Source organism: Strigops habroptila, chromosome 9 (genome assembly GCF_004027225.2).
Source record: "Strigops habroptila isolate Jane chromosome 9, bStrHab1.2.pri, whole genome shotgun sequence".
Classification (NCBI taxonomy): domain Eukaryota; kingdom Metazoa; phylum Chordata; class Aves; order Psittaciformes; family Psittacidae; genus Strigops; species Strigops habroptila.
The window spans coordinates 43,872,162-43,889,111 of record NC_044285.2 but is presented as its reverse complement, the minus strand read 5'-3'; the positions used below and the strand labels follow the sequence as shown (position 1 = coordinate 43,889,111).

General features: G+C 44.7%; 1 protein-coding gene across 1 annotated transcript in view; it reads right to left on the bottom strand.

Moving 5' to 3' along the window:
* Positions 1–16,558, bottom strand: part of LOC115603068 (skin secretory protein xP2-like) — a 34,022-nt gene extending 17,464 nt beyond the window's left edge. Inside the window, exon 1 of the mRNA XM_030474611.1 lies at positions 16,431–16,558. Within this exon, the coding sequence (XP_030330471.1) occupies positions 16,431–16,558 (128 nt within the window). The remainder of the gene's footprint in view (positions 1–16,430) is intronic.
* Between the last annotated feature and the right edge of the window lie 392 nt (positions 16,559–16,950).

The window sequence follows — 16,950 nt, the reverse complement described above, 5'->3', positions numbered from 1 at the left end:
CTTATGGGTTGCTGCTTAACTGCTGGGAAGCAATTGAAATGTCATCAGAGCTGTAGTTAGTGCTGCCTTGAGCCAGTGTTTGTGAGGAGATCCACCTTGCACTAAGGTGGTGCAAGAAGGTGGATCTCATTTGTCATCTGCCCTTTGTTTGCTGTTCAAAAGGCACTAAGTTTTCAGCAAGGCTCTGGGGAGACCTTAGTGCAGCTCCAGTGCCTAAAGGGGCTATGAGAAAGCTGGAGAGGGGCTTTGGACAAGGGCCTGTAGGGACAGGCCAAGGGGAATGGCTTTAACCTGCCAGAGGGGAGATTGAGATGAGCTCTGAGGCAGAAGCTCTTCCCTGTGAGGGTGCTGAGGCGCTGGCACAGACTTTTCCCAGAGAAGCTGTGGCTGCCCCATCCCTGGCAGTGTTCAAGGCCAGGTTGGACACAGGGGCTTGGAGCAACCTGCTCTAGTGGAAGGTGTCCCTGCCCGTGGCAGGGGGTTGGAACTGGATGAGCTTTAAGTGTCCCTCCAACCCAAACCAGGCTGGGGTTCTAACTGTTTTAACCTAATAGAAAATCTTAAACCTAGATTCCTTAGGCAGAGTTTGGTGTGTAGCTGAGTGATGCATCATCTACTGCACTTTGTTACCCTGGAGGAAAACTAGAGATGAACTTGGTGAAGATGTGTGTCACATCATCTTCATGTTCCTTTGGTTTTGTGCAAGTGCCAGATTTGGGCGTTGCTCCACTAGCTCATCTGAGTTGTGTGGATGATCACACAGACATGGAAAACCACAAACAAGTTCACTGGGAGAGGAGTTAGGGATGAATTAATGTGCTCACAAGATGACTCTCATCCCTCCTCACTGCCTTGGAGAGTTTGCCTCAGTAGGGTCAGAGTTAATGCTGTATGTTGCAGTACCAGGGGTGCAACCTGACACTGGTGATACAACACAGCAGGAAAGCCTGTATTCCATTGGGATACAGATCTTGTTCTATGGTACAAGACTTGGCTGTCTATTCACAGCTCTCTGTGATCTTTGCCTCTAAATTAGGCTTCACAGTATTTCCTTCAGTATCCACTAAAGCATGAGGAGATAAGATAGAGAGTGTAGCAGAGAGTAGCCCAAATCTGGAAACCAAAACAGGACAGGGAAAGGGATAGTGCTCCGGCTAGCAGGGAATGGCACTCTGCAGTTAGCTGAATTGTGCTGGGGCCTGGGGCTCTTCCTATGCTTGTCTGCAGCTGGGTGGCAGCATGTCTGCAGTGATTCATGTGTGTGCTGAGTCGATTACTCAGATGTTTTTGAAATGTTATGTGCTTATTTCTCAGCTGTGATCATCCTTTTTAGAGCAACATAAAACTCACCCAATCTTTGTTACGTGCCTGTAATAGTGAATCGTAATGATGCTACTGCAAATATCAGTAGGTGCAAGGAGTTTATTAAACTGCAGTGCAGAGACTCGTCTCCTGTCAATCCTCTGTCTTCTGGCATTTGGTGTCTTCCCTGTCATTCCCAGGCTGTGTTCAGGATTCCCCAGCTCAAACACCACTTTGCTTCATTTACACACATCTGTGAAGATGAATTCAAATGAACTGATTGCCTCAAAGATCTGAACTGATACAGTTTCCTCCACTGCATTTCCCATTTATCTATGCCACTATGTTAGCAAATTAAACCTTAACTTCAAGGCTGAATTCTGCAAGCTTAACCCTTAAGCCATTGGATTCTATTGTTGGCATCAGAAGGAAGAATTCCTCACCATTTACTTCTTTGTGAGATTATCATAGGGTAATTGCATATCCTTTTTACATCTCTTTAAGCTTTTTTTGCCCCCTCAATGAAATTTACTTTTCCGGGTAGTTTTTATATCTGTCCTTTGAATGCATTCCTGTTTTCCTCTGTCCTTGTGTAACTCATTTTTGGGACGGATGTAGTTTTCTAGCAACATTTTACTAGTGCTGGATACATAATCACTGGCATGAGACAGCTTTTAATGGTGATTTTCCATTTTATGAAGGGTGCTGCAGACACACACGGAGATCACGCTGAGCCAGTTAATCCTGTCACCGTTACCTGGTGCTTGGCTGTGTTAAACCAGATCTGGTTAGATTGTGTCTATTCAGTAGGCAATGCAGATGCTCCCACATTAGTGACCTGTTATTACCCTACCGAACTTTGGGCTAACTGCAAATTTTATCAGCTAAGATTTTATACCCCTTGTAACAATATTGAACAGCACTTGGTTGAACACTGCTCGCCGGGACAGCCACCAGTGATGTTCATGTTAACTGTTGTTTTCCCATTAGCAACTCAATTAAAGAGCTGGTACTAAGTAAATTTTAAATCTATTTTATGTATCCTTTTAGTACTACTTGGTATCTTGGGGGGGGGGGGGGAGCCCAAACCAGAAAACTTGCGTTCTATGGAATTAAATCTGAACAGCTCAGAGAAATTCAAATAGAGTATGTCAAAATAGCTGCCTTGCTCTACCAGGTGAGTAATCTTGTCAGCTCTAACAGGCTTGTTTGAGAAGACTTAGAAAGGCACAGAAACACTATGAAACCATATTGACTGTCATTAATTGAGCTTTAGCTTCTAATTATTTTTTGGTACAAGACTCACAGTATGTGTTCTGTGGGAGTCCCATCATGTTATCCAGGCTGTAGCTCCCTGGGATTCCATTGTGTCATTTGTACATCTTGAAACTACCCAGGGAGTCCTTCAAGACTTGTGAAATTCCTCGGTTTATAGGATTTATGAAACATAGGATTTAGAAGGCTTCTCTGTTCATCCAAGTGGTGCCTTACAGATTCATAGAGGCAAATCTTCTGAATGTGCTGGTTTGAAATGAACAGTGTAAGTGGGTTCTTCCTCTGTTCCTGATTGTAATATTTGTGTTGTATCTGGTAGGATGCCTGTGTCTCTGTTTAAAAACCCAACCAAACAGTTCACAAGTATCTGTTGTACTCTTCCTTAGTCTGTATCCCTGGTTAGATTCTATCAACTGCATTTGGCAGTAAGCTGTGTTTGCCTTGGGATTCCTTTTGTATCACTGTATTTCCCTTAACTGCACCAGTTTGGTTTTCTCTAACCGTATTTGCTATCGATATCTTACTGTTTTGCTTTAATTTCCTGTACAGGTCACATGCTTGAACTCAGAACTTTGATTTGGCACCCTTAGCTCTCCCATTCCACATTACTTAATGGGCTTTTATGTTTTCTTTGCTGTTTTAACGTCCTCTCTCAACAGGAAGGTTGAGTTGCCAGTTTCTTTTTACATTGATGTGTTTGTGGCTTTCTGACCCATCTTCTATTTTTGGGGTTTCCTTTTAAGGCAGATAAATGACTATTAATGCACTGCGGAAAATACTGAATATCTACCACAAAACTGCTCAGCTGTCCTGAAAAGTAGTATTTCTCTCACACACAGACATGTGATTATAGTTTTTTATACTAATCCAGCAGGCTGGGATTGTGCTTTCAGTTAAAATGGCTTAGTGAAGCAATTGGGATTTGTTGCAATCAATAAGGATAAACTTGATAAAGGAGGAGACTGAATTATTTCATAGGGTTTTGCCTTGGCTGTGTTTTTGTTAGCAAATCTAGCTAAATAGCCTGGAGCCACTATTGCTGAGAAGCCAGTTAGTGCCTTCAAGATGCGACTGAATACTGGCACTGTTTGTCCAATACTTAATATGCTACAAACCACTGTCTTCTCCTGGATACACTGGTCATCCCACAGCCTGTGGCTCAGTGCAGGATACTGAATAATTGCTGAATCAAATGTATGTGTTAGAGGGAACCTTTTCCTCTGTTTCCAGGACATTAATGTGATTCCTTGTGTCTTGGCAAGCTCCAGGCCCAGCCACTGTCCTTCACCCTCCTCAGCAGGGTAGGAGGGAGGAAATGAGATGGAGCAGCTTATGGTTTGAGGTAAGGACAAGGGAGATCACTCACCAGTCACTGGCACAGGCAGAGCACACTTGACGTGGGGGAAATTCATTTATTGCCAATTAAAAATAAAGTAGGATAGTGAGAAACAAAGACAAAACTAAAGCCACCTTCCCCCCCATTCCCCACACCCTCCCAGGCTCAACTTCACCCCATCATTCCTGACTCCTCTACCTCCTCCCAATGCAAGTGGCACAGCAGGATGGAAAGAGGCTTGCAGTCAACTCATAACGCTTCCTCTCTTCTGCTTCTTCCTCCTCGTGCTGTTCCCCTGCTCCAGCATGGGATCCCTCCCATGAGATACAGTCCTTCCCAAACCTCTCCAACATGGATGCTTCCCATGGGGTGCAGTCCTTTGGAACAGACGCTGCAGCGTGGGTCCCCCACAGGTCCTGCCAGGAAACCTCCTCTCCATGGGCTGCAGCTCCTGCCAGGAGCCTGCTGCAGTGTGGGCTCTCCATGGCTGCAGCTTCCTACAGGACACATCCACCTGCTCCAGCACAGTGTGGCTTCAGGTTGATATATCTGCTCTGACATGGTTCTCCAGGGACTGCAGGAGACAACCTGTGTCACCACAGTCCCTGTGTGGGGAGGACGAATCTCTGCTGTGGTGCCTGGAGCACCTCCTCCCTCCTTCTCAGGTCTCTCACAGCTGCTGCACAGCATTTTTTGCCCTTTCTTAAACACCTTATCACAGAGGTGCCACCAGCTCTGCTGATGGGCTCAGCACTGGCCAGCGTGGGTCCATTCTGGAGCTGTCTAGAACAATGTCAGAGCCTCAGGCACCATGGTCTAGTGTGAGGTGTCCCTGCCCCTGGCAGGGGGTTGGAACTGGGTGATCTTAAGGTCCTTTCCAACCCAAACCATTCCACGGTTCTGTGTCCAACATGGGGCAGCCCCTGGTCCCTGGTCACAGAGGCCACCCCTGCACCCCCTGTGACCAAAACCTTGCCACATAAACCCAATACAGATGAGAGCTATCTGTAGACATCAGAGAAACCCCTTGAGCAAAAGAGCATCTTGCACTTTGGTTGAGGTGGGTTTACCATTCCCGTCACAGACATCCTCAGGCTGACCAAACCCCTGTGCTTTATGTGGTGGTTATCTTATTTTTAATAGTGCTTGTGCCCCTCCCTCCCCATTAACATGCCCACATGGACCTGCCTAATTCTGCATAGAAATACTCCTCAAATAAGACCACATTTCTCTCTCTCCGGACTCCTGAGAGAGCTTAGTTTGTGAATTCCTAAATCTGATGGGTGGATGAGAATACTGATTTGTATTCATTTTTAATCAGCAGAGGATTAGTTATGCTGACTTGTGATGTTATCACTCCATGCTTATAAGGCAAGCAGCTTTTGTCCAGTCTGGAAATTCCTGGTCGCTAATACACTGCAAAAGGGAGCATTCGATTTAGGAGGTGCGATCTCTCGTTTAAGTGAATGTTTTGGCATGGTACTGACTGTTTGGGTTTTTTCTGTGGAGTGGCAGAAATGCTTATTTGCACTGATTGCAAAGCCAGCAGTGAAAACAAATGGAATGACGTGAGGACTCTCCTCCTGGTAAAGCTCTAACCATTATTTGTTTAATCCAAGAAGTATTTCTGCTGCTCCCTTGGTGGAAGTGGTGGAATAGATACAGAATATTTGGAAGAATTGGAGGCTGAACCCATCACATGCCCAATGGTTTGCCAATGTTTAAATTAACGTCACATAATCCCAACCCAAAGTCCTCTATCCAATATAAATGTTGGGGCAGATTCTTCTTTCCTGAAAATGGCCAATAAGTAAACTGTTGCGTACTTTGAAGTCATGTTTCTTGTCACGCCTGTCCTTCCTGCATGCTCTATGCAAGAGGTAATCTTCTGGAGGACAGGTTTGGAGTCGGTGGTGCTGTTTTTCCTTTCACGGTTGCTCTCTCATGGATTTTTGAAAGCTTTTCACGGAGAAATGTTTTTCTTGTTTAAACTTTTTGTCCTGGTTTTGATGATGCAGCTTTCACTGCTGTTGTTCCGCTGTTGTCCCAGGCTATTTATACACTGTCTACTTTTATGAGATAGCTGGTAGTGAAGCCTTGGAGCTGTCACTGGGTGATAGCATTTCTCCATGCTGACCCTCTCAGCTTAATGGGAGGTGCACTTTAACTGTTGACTTGTCTCAAGTGTCAGGCAGCTGCAGGATATCCATACATCAGCATAGAGAAAGGATTCCTTTCAAAGCAGTAACGGTATGTCAGAGTCCCTCTTGCTGACAGTTTAAAAATTGGAGTGGTGAATGCTATTCTGGTGAAGTGGTTACAAAACTGGAATAAATCTGTAGACATCGGGGGGGGGGGGGGAAGGCAGCATCAAATAAAAGCTGCAGTTCTGCAGAGAATATGCCTGATGTTAAGCTGTTACCTCACATTGTGTTTCTCTGCAGTGTCTTTTGGCACTGTCTCAGTTCTCTGTCTCTGTGGCTCTGTCTTTCCAAATGCATTCTGCTCTGGTACCCCTCTCTAATTGCACTTGAGCGCTATCAGGATGCTGTTGAGCAGTAATGAGTCTTCAAAGCAGTACACAGGGACTCCCACTTCTCTTTTGTTCATGCTGATTAAGTTAGGGAAATTTTATATTGTGCTTTGATTAATTCTGGGAATTTGTAAGAATGCAAATGAAATATTGTTTATCTGCAGCAGAGTTATCTTTTGATATGCAAACACACTTTGATTACCTTCCTCTTTGGGAAGGCAGTTGAATTACAATTCCATCTGACTCCTCCCCGCACAGATGTGACTTCCGTTGCTCATGCTTCATAATTGTGTACAAATTCCACTGCCCTTGGGGTCCTCTCACCTCCTACAAGTCTTCCATTCAGCACTGGTTGAAGGCAAAGCCATTTTAGGTTAAACTTCCATGTTTTGACACAAGTCAGAAACTGCTGGCCAAGGCCAGCAGTGGTGCAGCAGAGAAGTGCCTGGCATCAGCGCTGATTTGAGTTTGTCTGCAAGCCTCAAGAGGTGAAAAGCTCTTGTACAATGAACTTAGAGATGGTGCTTCTCAAATGGCTTCTCAGGCCATGCATCCATGAGCCAGAGCCTCGAGCAGCTCCTTCTGTGGGTGCACAAGTTGCGGTGGTGTCTGTCTTTGGCTGCCTGATTGGGTAACAAGTTAAAAACTTGCCTTTAACACGAGTGTATGGATGCCCTTAGCGAGCAGGGGCATGGCAAGACACCAACATGTCGCTTTATTGAGAGAACTGCAGAGCATGTGCTAATGCCAAACTGACTGTTTTCTTGCAGATATTTGCCCTCCCTTTCCTCCTCCACAGCTGTGGAGGTCATGGTCCCAGGATATATAAAGTGGATCTACACTTTGCAGGCCTTCATCTTGACTCATTTGGCTCAATTATGCCCGTCTGAACTTATTTTCTAAGGGAATCTTTGAGTAAAATAGCCTACACACCTCCATTTAGCAAAGAAACAGTTTTATAAAGGCTGTAGTTAGCATTTATTTAGTTTTTCGTGAGCAAGATGCTTGTGGGAGCTCCTCAGGGATCTGTTTAATGTCTTTTCTAAACAGATAAGTCAATTTATACATGAAAAATATGCACTCATTTGGTTTCTTTGGAGCTGGCTTGCCTTCGCATGGTGCTTCTCACTAGAAATACATATGGAGGACTGTTCATGGTGCTATTTTAATTCTTGGTTTGTCTTTTCGTGTATGTCGAGTGTTCTATTATAGGATACAGAGCTAGATAATGTGTTCAGTGTTGTGGATATAATAAAGAAGGATCTTGTAAAGCTTTTGCTTTCTAATTATATTCTATCTTAGCCCACAATGTGTCCATACATCTCTTCCTTATCCTGAAAGACACCCTAAACACTAGAAAGTGCCAAGACAAATTAAAGCACCCATCCAAGTAAACAACCACATGGCAGAGTCCATATGTTCTAAAATTAGGTTTATCTATGTTTATAACAATATATTTCTTCTGCATCTAGAAAGGGAAATCAAACCAATTCCCTTGTGTGGAAAGAATCCCATTACATTTGGAATGACTATTAGCATATTAATCACTTCCTGTGATATTTTTTCAATTTAGTCTTTTGAAGTCATCCCTGGCAGAGTATTTGCTCTAAAATAACATTATCATAGACTTTAAATGCATATTGCTTTCAGTCATGCTAATGTACCTTTTAAGTTAAAAGCCTCTTAAGTTAATGTGCTGCCCAAAAATGAACTCTGCATTTTCTATTAGAAGCTGGGATGCAACCTTTGCGTGCTTTATGGAAGTGACCTGCTATGGAGTACACTTTGTGACATGAGTGATTCCCTGTATGTTCCTCTCTGCTGCCCTTCAGACCTGCTGGGTTATGTCATTGTTGGTCCCAGACAGGGTTTTGTGTGTTTGTAGGGGGCAAAACTGATGACCCAGGGACCTAAGGCAGAGGCTGATCCTCCCTGTGTCTCTGGGGCTCTGTGGCAAGGCACGCAGAATGATGTCACTGTGTGTTCTGAGGACACGCTGTGTCTCTGAAGGGTTAGGGCTTAGTTACATCAGGCACATGGACGTTTCCCGGAGGAGGAATCTGTGCCAAGCCTCGCTATTTGCTGCTGTGATCTGTCTCTGTGTGGGTAGGAACCCCAAGTGCTGTGCTGGTACTATATTGATAATATCAAGTTTGGACTCCAGAAGAACAAAAGTGAACAGTGCTGAGAATTTTAATATTCCTCCCTAGATGCCGAGGACTTTTGCGCCTCTGGACTGATAATAGCTGCATGCGATAGTGGTAGAAAACTCAAGAAGTATGAACTTGGCTGGTTGTTTTGACCAATACTGGGCTTAGGAAAGCAGTTTTGTTGAGATTTCATTTGCTTATTTCTATTTCTGTAGGAAAACAATTTGTTTTGGCTGTGGGACAGATGAATCCCCTGCAGAGCAAGACAGGTTTGGTCAGAAGAGCTGATGGCAGTGACCAGGTCGAGCTTTGTGGGTTTTGTAGTGGTCTGCCCAATTCACTTAAAAAACCTGACCATGGAGCTGCCTGTAAGTCTCAGCAAAATGTATGGCAAAGTTGTGTGTGACTGCGTTCCTTCTGTGACCAGTTCTAGTGCTGTGACTACAGGGAGCAGCACTCACCTTTCATGAGCAGGCTCTTCGGTGCCCTGGTGCCCCTTGTCCTGTCTCACATTGTATTCAACTTGTAGGTAGCAGAAGTCCTGAAAGGCTTCAGTTTTTCAGAACACGCATACCCTTGAAGTGAAATAACATCAATAACTACTTGGCTGTCTCAGTGAAAAGTGTTCTCATCTGCACTGAGACTGTTGTCATGTTGTTGGCCAAGGTCAGGAAGAAGTAACTGTTGTGCCAAGGTCTTCCCTCTGGCAGCTTTGAGTTTTGGTGGCACTGGTGACATTCTGAGCAGATGCAGCTGCTGGGCAGGAACCTGAGTAACAGGGCAGTATTTTCTGTTGGGAAAATAGGATTCAGAGAACCTGAAGTCTCTTCTTGGAAATGGGAAAGGAAAGGCACTGCAATTTGTCTCCTGATGGCACTTACAATGCCATCAGAAACAGAAAGATCTGCTTCTTTCCCAAGCTCCTTGTATATTTGCTTAAAACTTGTTTTCTCTGAGAAATGTTGACCTAATGGGTTACCTTATGGGGCTCCTGCTGTTCTCTGTGCATGGCAGGAGTCCCAGTAGGAGTGTATTATAAAAGTTTGTAATAACCTAAGTGTCAGTGTTTCTTTAGACTGGAGAATTTGGGCCAGGAAATGTAGTGAAAGATAATGAAAGCTTGCAGGTCCTAGGTGACAACTTCTGCATTTGGATCAATTACAGTTGAAGTGTGCACCTAAGAGGTTAACAAAAGGTTAAGTTTTTCCATTAAAAAAGTAAGAATGATGTCTTGGTTCTTCCATTTTTCCCCCATACTCTGTTCTGTGCATTAACTGAGGGCAAATGAGGAATAACCTACTGGTGGGTGTAACTCTTGCTTTCCCAAGTCTTTGAAAAGGATTTGAGAGCCCTGTGCTTGGCAGGAAGCAAACAGGTCAATATCTGCTCTGCTCTCTCAAATAGGTGATGCTCTCGTGGAAAATGCCATTCCAGGAAGATCATCTTGGTGATCCTCTGACCCAGCTTCCTTCAGGAGTGTCTAAATTTCTCACATAATGACTCAGTGCTGCATGTTTGAACTGAAGTATCATAGAATCATAGAATCGTGAATGTTTTGGGTTGGAAGGGACCTTAAAGCTCATCCAGTTCCAACCCCAACTAATGTAAACCACAAAAGAATCCCTTGAAATAAGGTGAAGCTTCTACTCAAAAAAGCAATTCATCCTCCTGCCAAATACCTCTCCAAATGTCCTTTTGCGAAGCAGTAACATAATATAAAGCAAGAAATACTCACTAGAAAGTTGTGAGCTTTGGATGTCAGTTTATTTTGAGCATGCATTTCAGCTGCTGCTTAAATATGTCCAAAATGATCGTTTACTTCTATTTGCCATGCTATATTTTTCATTTTGAGTTTGCTTTGTAGCACAGTGTTGTAAATGCAATGAATGACTCTGCCAACCTATACCTGCAAAAAGCTTTTTAGCATGTTTAATCTTGGTCTGTTTGGAGGTAGCTTAATTTATGTGCTAAAATACTTGTGCTATGAATCACGCTTAGAGGAAAAGTACAGTGGTTGAAGCAATCAGAGTAAGTAAGAGTTGGTCTGTATAATGTGCACCCTGCAGAAAGTCAAAACCTGTTAGTTGTTGGATATTTATGTGATCGGAGCAAGGTGATTCTTTGCTGAGGGCAGCCAGCAATACATTTCATTACTTCCGAGGTGATTTTCCAAGTGCCCAACAGAGATGATCAAAACTGAATTCTAGCTATGTTTTTACCACCTTATTCTTCCGGTGTATTTTATTTCCTAGTTAAAAGGAAGGCAAGGCAGAGGCACTGTCAGTGCGAGTTGGACTTACCCCTTCAAGGCAGCCAGATAGAATTGAGTTTCCGAGCTTGAGCAGCAGGCAAGTGATGTACAAAGAGATGCTCCTGGCTCCACTGCTGCTCTGGCAAGAGGCACTTACTCTTACCATTCTTTTTCTTCCCAATATTTTAAGTTGCTGTACCAAAGTGAACACACAGTTACTGTGTGAGTAAAATCCCCTGAGGACTTGGGTCTCTTGCCTTGTGTCCCTGTTATCTCCCGTCAAATATGCCAGGCAGTTGGAGTTTAATCTAAGATTTCTCTCTTGTCTTCATCTACTCACTTCTTAATTGGCCTAGCCTGCCAACTGGATACTCAGCCACACTGGCAGCTTGTGTGACATGCATGATTATCAACCAAGAACTAGGTAGAAATTGCCAAATCATTTCCTAGTTTGCTGATTAGCCACCTGCTTAACATGGCTTTCCTCATGACTGCAATTACCGTGGTGCTGGTGGTAGTGTCAAAACTTCTGTGGAGGAGTGGAGACCAGTGCCAAGGCTGCTTCGATTTGATCTGCTGAGCTGTAGATACAGCCCTGAACTAAATATTTGCTCGATGAATAGCACGTACGTGGGTTTTTTTGCCACATTTGCCACTTGTTTATCTTCAGCTGAAAGATGTCAGCAAAATGTGGAGAGAAAGAAATGTTTGAATTCGGCCCCAGTCCTAAAGCCAGTGTTGGTGCTTCTGGGTTTGAGTGATTGCTCTTGATTGGCAAGAATTCATGTAGTTATGAGGAAAAAGCATGTTCATAATCAAACATAAGTGTTATAGTGAGCAATGCTCCAACCTCATTTTCTTCTAGTTATCTACATCCCAAGACAATCCTTGAGGGTAATCATCCAAAAGTGTTTGTACACAGTATATTTACAAAAGCATAAAATTATGTGTAACAGCAAGTAAAGAAACAGAAATGGATTCTCTTTTATGCTATGGGCAAGAAAGTTAAGTGAAATACTTGGTTGTAGTAGTCAGCATACCAAATGATGCTATTCTACAAACTGGGATGATTTGAGAAGCAGGTCAGTGATACCACTTGCATGTTCCTATCAGGGAATGCAGGGAGGTGAAGGTTTGCTAGAACTGGCAGGCTGCAGTGGATGCAAGGAGGAGCACACCTGATGGCACCTACTGAGTAAAGCATAGGTTAGAAGTGCACATCCCTATGATGGGAGTCTGCTGATGGGGGGCACTGGTGTTTGGCTGGTTTGGGGTGTGGGGTTTGTCTTGTTCACTTCTGAAACTCTTCCTGGAGCCTTTCTCTAGGTTTGGCAGAGCAGTTAGTGGCTTTAGAAGTTTAGCTGCTATCTCCCTGCACCTCAGTGAGCCACGGTTTGTAGTTTGTTCCTAATACCTCCTGTCTGCATTCAGCACCCAGTGCTGTTATCTCTGAAATTGAAGTACAACATTACATTTACGTTGAAGGAAACAGAGCATGGTTCTGCTTTCTTTGGTTTTTAGTAATACACGATGTATAAAGCTAAATCCATATGAAGTATCTTCACATAGACAAATAAGATTCCAATATAGAGCATACTACAAATGGGACAGCTTTGACTGAGATGAAATGCAGGTAATCTCTTTCGGCTCCCTCTGAAAACTGAAAATGATTGTTCCCTACTTGAAAGGCAGCAGCCAAAGAGCAACCAGAACAAAAGAGTTGTTATTCCTGTCTAAGAGAATTATTGTCAGGCTTTTGTGATCATCACGAAAATCTGTGTTACACAATGGTGCAGCTGTCTGGATGCTACACTGACATCTCCTGCTTTGTGCTTTATTTTTTTCAAGGGAAGAATTATTTCCATTTTTCCTTATCAGCTTTTTCTGTTTTACAGACAATAAACATTTTCTTTACTTTTGCTTTTTGCCTGTGTTGCAGATGTTAATGGTTTAATTCTGAACTTGCTTAATCTAGTTTTACATGATGTTGAGTAGTTTACACCTGAGAGCAGAAACTCATTGATTCTCTGGGTAAGAATGAGTGTTTTGAGATCTGTGATTGAGCCTATTGAGAAATCTGAATACTGAGCCAGCCACGAAAGCCTCAGCACAATTCATTCACCCTGAGCTGACAGAAGGGCTGTCAGAGGCTTCAGTAGTCACTGAAATTGTTGAAATTTCAGTGAAATTTCAGTTGAAGTTTCAGACACTGAAATAGTAGGAAGTCAGAAGCCTTTCGAGGAAGAGCTGCGGCACACTTGCGCTGTGCTAGAAGTGCTGCTGGTGAACCCGTGTCCCTAACCCGAGAAAAGCAGACACAAAACCAGTCCACCACTGTTTTGTTTCCTTATCGGAACTGATATTTGATGTTTCAGTGAGCATCTTGTTGCTGGGAATTTGGCTTAAGGTGCACAGTGAGCTGTAATTGGGGTCCTTGGGGGAATCTGGTGTTCTGCACGTCAGTGGTGAAAATATTTTCAGCGTGTTTATGCCAGCACTGAAACTGTAAGAGTTTATGCAGGCCTGGGAACAGGAGGGAACTGCTGACACATGCAGTATGGTGCCATATTTCACAGGAAAACAAGAACTTGTGTTATCTGCTGTATGTGAAGTAGTTTGAACGGGGAAGAACTACAACGGCCACATCTGCAAAAACTCTCTTTGACTGTATACAGCTTCAGGAAAGGGAGCATTGCCACCTGCTCCCACTCTATGCATTGTGGTTGAAAAGAAAATGTTCTCTTAGTCTCCATAAGAGCCCGAAAGGCTTTCTGAGAATCAGCCTGTTTTCTCTGGGCAGCGTGAGAAGGATCCATTGCTACTGACTCTGCTCCTCATGTGGCTGTAAGTTAGTGCTTGGAGTCCTGCTGAGTTGTCTCGAGACTCTTGCTCTGCCTTGAACACTGCCAGGGATGGGGCAGCCACAGCTTCTCTGGGAAAAGTCTGTGCCAGCGCCTCAGCACCCTCCCAGGGAAGAGCTTCTGCCTCAGAGCTCATCTCAACCTCCCCTCTGGCAGGTTAAAGCCATTCCCCTTGGCCTGTCCCTACAGGCCCTTGCTGGAGGTACAGTGAGGGGTGCAAGGATGGCTCAGGGGGTGGTTGTCTCTCTTGGAGCATCACTCCATGCTCTTGGCAGGAGTGTGGTGCTGGGAAGGAGTTTTTCTCTCCAGGGAAAAACCTGCCTTACAGGGAAATAACCCAATTACCTGGTGATGCATGATGGTTCAGCTGCAGATGTACAGTGTTTTGTTTGCTTGTTTCTGTGTTTGTTTGTTTGGTTTTTGTCTTGTTTCTTCCAATTTCTTTCACACCATCTGGTGCAAGTGGATGGGAGTCTTGTCAGGAGCTGTTCTTTTACCAGCTGGCTGTGGCATTATAATTGAGAGCACAGCCCCATTCAGTCCTGGATGTAGGAGGCCTTTTAGGAAACACTTATTCTTTATTTGCTTTGAGTAGATCAAAATGATGTCTGCTGTTTTGTGTAAATCCATGAAAATTGTTAAACTTAAGAGGATGAACAGGGATCAAATACTGCAGGATCACAGAATGGTTTGGGTTGGAAGGGACCTCCAAAGCTCAGCTAATCCAACCCCCTGCCATGAGCAGGGACATCTCCAACTAGACCAGGTTGCTCAGAACCACATCCAGCCTGTCCTGGGATGGCTCCAGGGATGGGGCATCCACCACCTCTCTGGGCAACCTGGGCCAGGATTTTAGCACCCTCACGGTACAAAGTTTCTTCCTCACATCCAGCCTTAATCTCCCTCTTTTAGTTTAAACCCATCAGCCCTCGTCCTGCTGCAACAGGCCCTGCTGAAAAGTCTCTCCCCCCCTTTCTTATAGGGTCCTTTTTAAGAACTGAAAGGCCACAATATGGTCTCTCTTGTAGCCTTGTCAGAAGCAGATTTAATCTTCGTTTTTTCCTTTTTGGGTTTTTTCCACAGGACTGTGAAGCAGGAGTTCTGCTCCAGGCTCTGTTAGTGAGGGCTGCTTCATTATTACACTAATTCCCTTCAAAATTTGATAAAATAGCCAAATAAGGTACAAGTAATTTATTCACTTATCAAGGTAGACTCTCACAGGGAATTACTGAGCAACGTCTTCAGCAGAGCTGCAAACGTGTTTATTTTTGCAAGACAATAGGAAGAGCAGTCAATATCTTTTCCATGCTTGAGCGGGTTTGATTCGTGGCTTCCAGAGGGGGATTTTTCTGCCCCTGACAATGATGGTTTCAGCCTTTTGCAAAGTGTTTGCCCAGGTTCCTTGGGCCCCACTTCTCCAATCCAAAGCAAATGGAGATTTTCAAATGCAAAATAATAGGCCAGGGATCAAATCCCTGAGAAAAATGTAATTTTAGCGAGAAGGAAGTACCTCTTGTGACAGAGATTGTTGTAAAACAGTGTGCTATGAATACAATTCTGTCAATCTGTGAATTACCAGTATACACTGAACTTCAGTAACATGGCAGCTGGTTCATATTCTGTGCTTGATCACAAACATATTTATAACCTTTCCCTTGTTTCATTGCAATGAGGGTGGGTCTGACTAGACTGCACGTTTATTTGCCACACTATCACATTTATTTACCATTTCTGTCAGCCGAAGGTATCGGTGACGTTAAACTGACCCCGGTCCTCATGTCACCAGTGAGGAGGCTGGGGGTGCATGACTAGTTGGAGGGGACAGAGCCAGGGGACAGCTGACCCCAAATGACCCCAGGGATATTCCAGACCAGAGGGGGACATGCTCAGCATATAAAGCTGGGGGAAGAAAAACGAAGGGGGATGTTTGGAGTTAGAATCACAGAATGGTTTGGGTTCGAAAGGACCTTAAGGTCATCTAATTCCAAACCCCTGCCATGGGCAGGGACACCTCACACTAGCCCAAGGCTCTGTCCATCCTGGCCTTGAACACTGACAGGGATGGAGCATTTATCACTTCTTTGGGCAGGCTGTTCCAGTGCCTCAGCACCCTCACAGTAAATAACTTCTTCCCTATATCTAACCTGAACTTCCCCTGTTTAAGCTTGAACCTATTCCCTCTTGTCCTATCACTCCAGTCCCTGATGAGGAGTCCCTCTCCAGCATCCTTGTAGCCCCCTTCAGACCCTGGAAGCTGCTCTGAGGTCTTCATGCAGCTTCTCTTCTCCAGGCTGAGCAGCCCCAATGTTCTCAGCCTGTCTCCATACGGGAGGTGCTCCAGCCCCTGCTCATCCTCACAGTCTCCTCTGGACTTGCTCCAACAGCTCCATGTCCTCCTGATGTTGGGGACACCAGAACTGCACACAGGGCTGTGAGTGGGGTCTCATGAGAGCAGAACAGGGGGTCAGAATCATCTCCTTTGACCTGCTGGTCACGCTGCTTTTGATGCAGCCCAGCACACGGGTGGTTTGTGGGCTGCAGGCGCACACTGGCGCGGCTCATGTTCAGTTTCTTGTTGAGTTACAGCATTTATGTTCCCCTGTGACTGTTACGTGTGCGGGAGCTGTGCTGTCCGGCGCATGGCTGAACCGCTGCCTGCCGCTGGGGAGTGGTGAATGAATTCCCTGCTTTGCTTTGCTGGTGTGTGCAGCTTGTGCTTTACCTGTTGAACTGCCTTTGCCTCAACCTATGAGTTTTCTCACTTTTACTCTTCTGACTCCCCTGGGTCTTGCGATGAGGAAGCAAGCGGCCCGTGGGGCTCAGTTCCTGGCTGTCATTCTCTCCTTCCATTGCTCCCAGTCCAGGGAGGAACTGGAGCCAAAGAGACACCTGCAGTGCCTCCTATGAGCCCTCCTTTGGCCTAAAGTACAGTGAGGACAGGGGCATAACTCCAACTTTGTGAGAGAAATCTTACCCCCCATTCTAGCCGTGGCCCATGGTGCTACAGAACAGGAATATGGCCTTTAAAACATTGTGGGTTTGTTCAACTGACATTTCTTAGGGGAACTAAGCACGTTTCTGACTTGCTGTAGTCCTTCCTGCAAGCTTGGTTTGGTAACACTGTGCAAAACAAGTAGGAAATGTGATATCTGCTGCAAATGACTTAGCCTCAAATTTAATGCGGTGTACAGTGACATGAGTGCATCTTCATATGCTCTGCAGTGCTGAAAAATGCTTCAGAT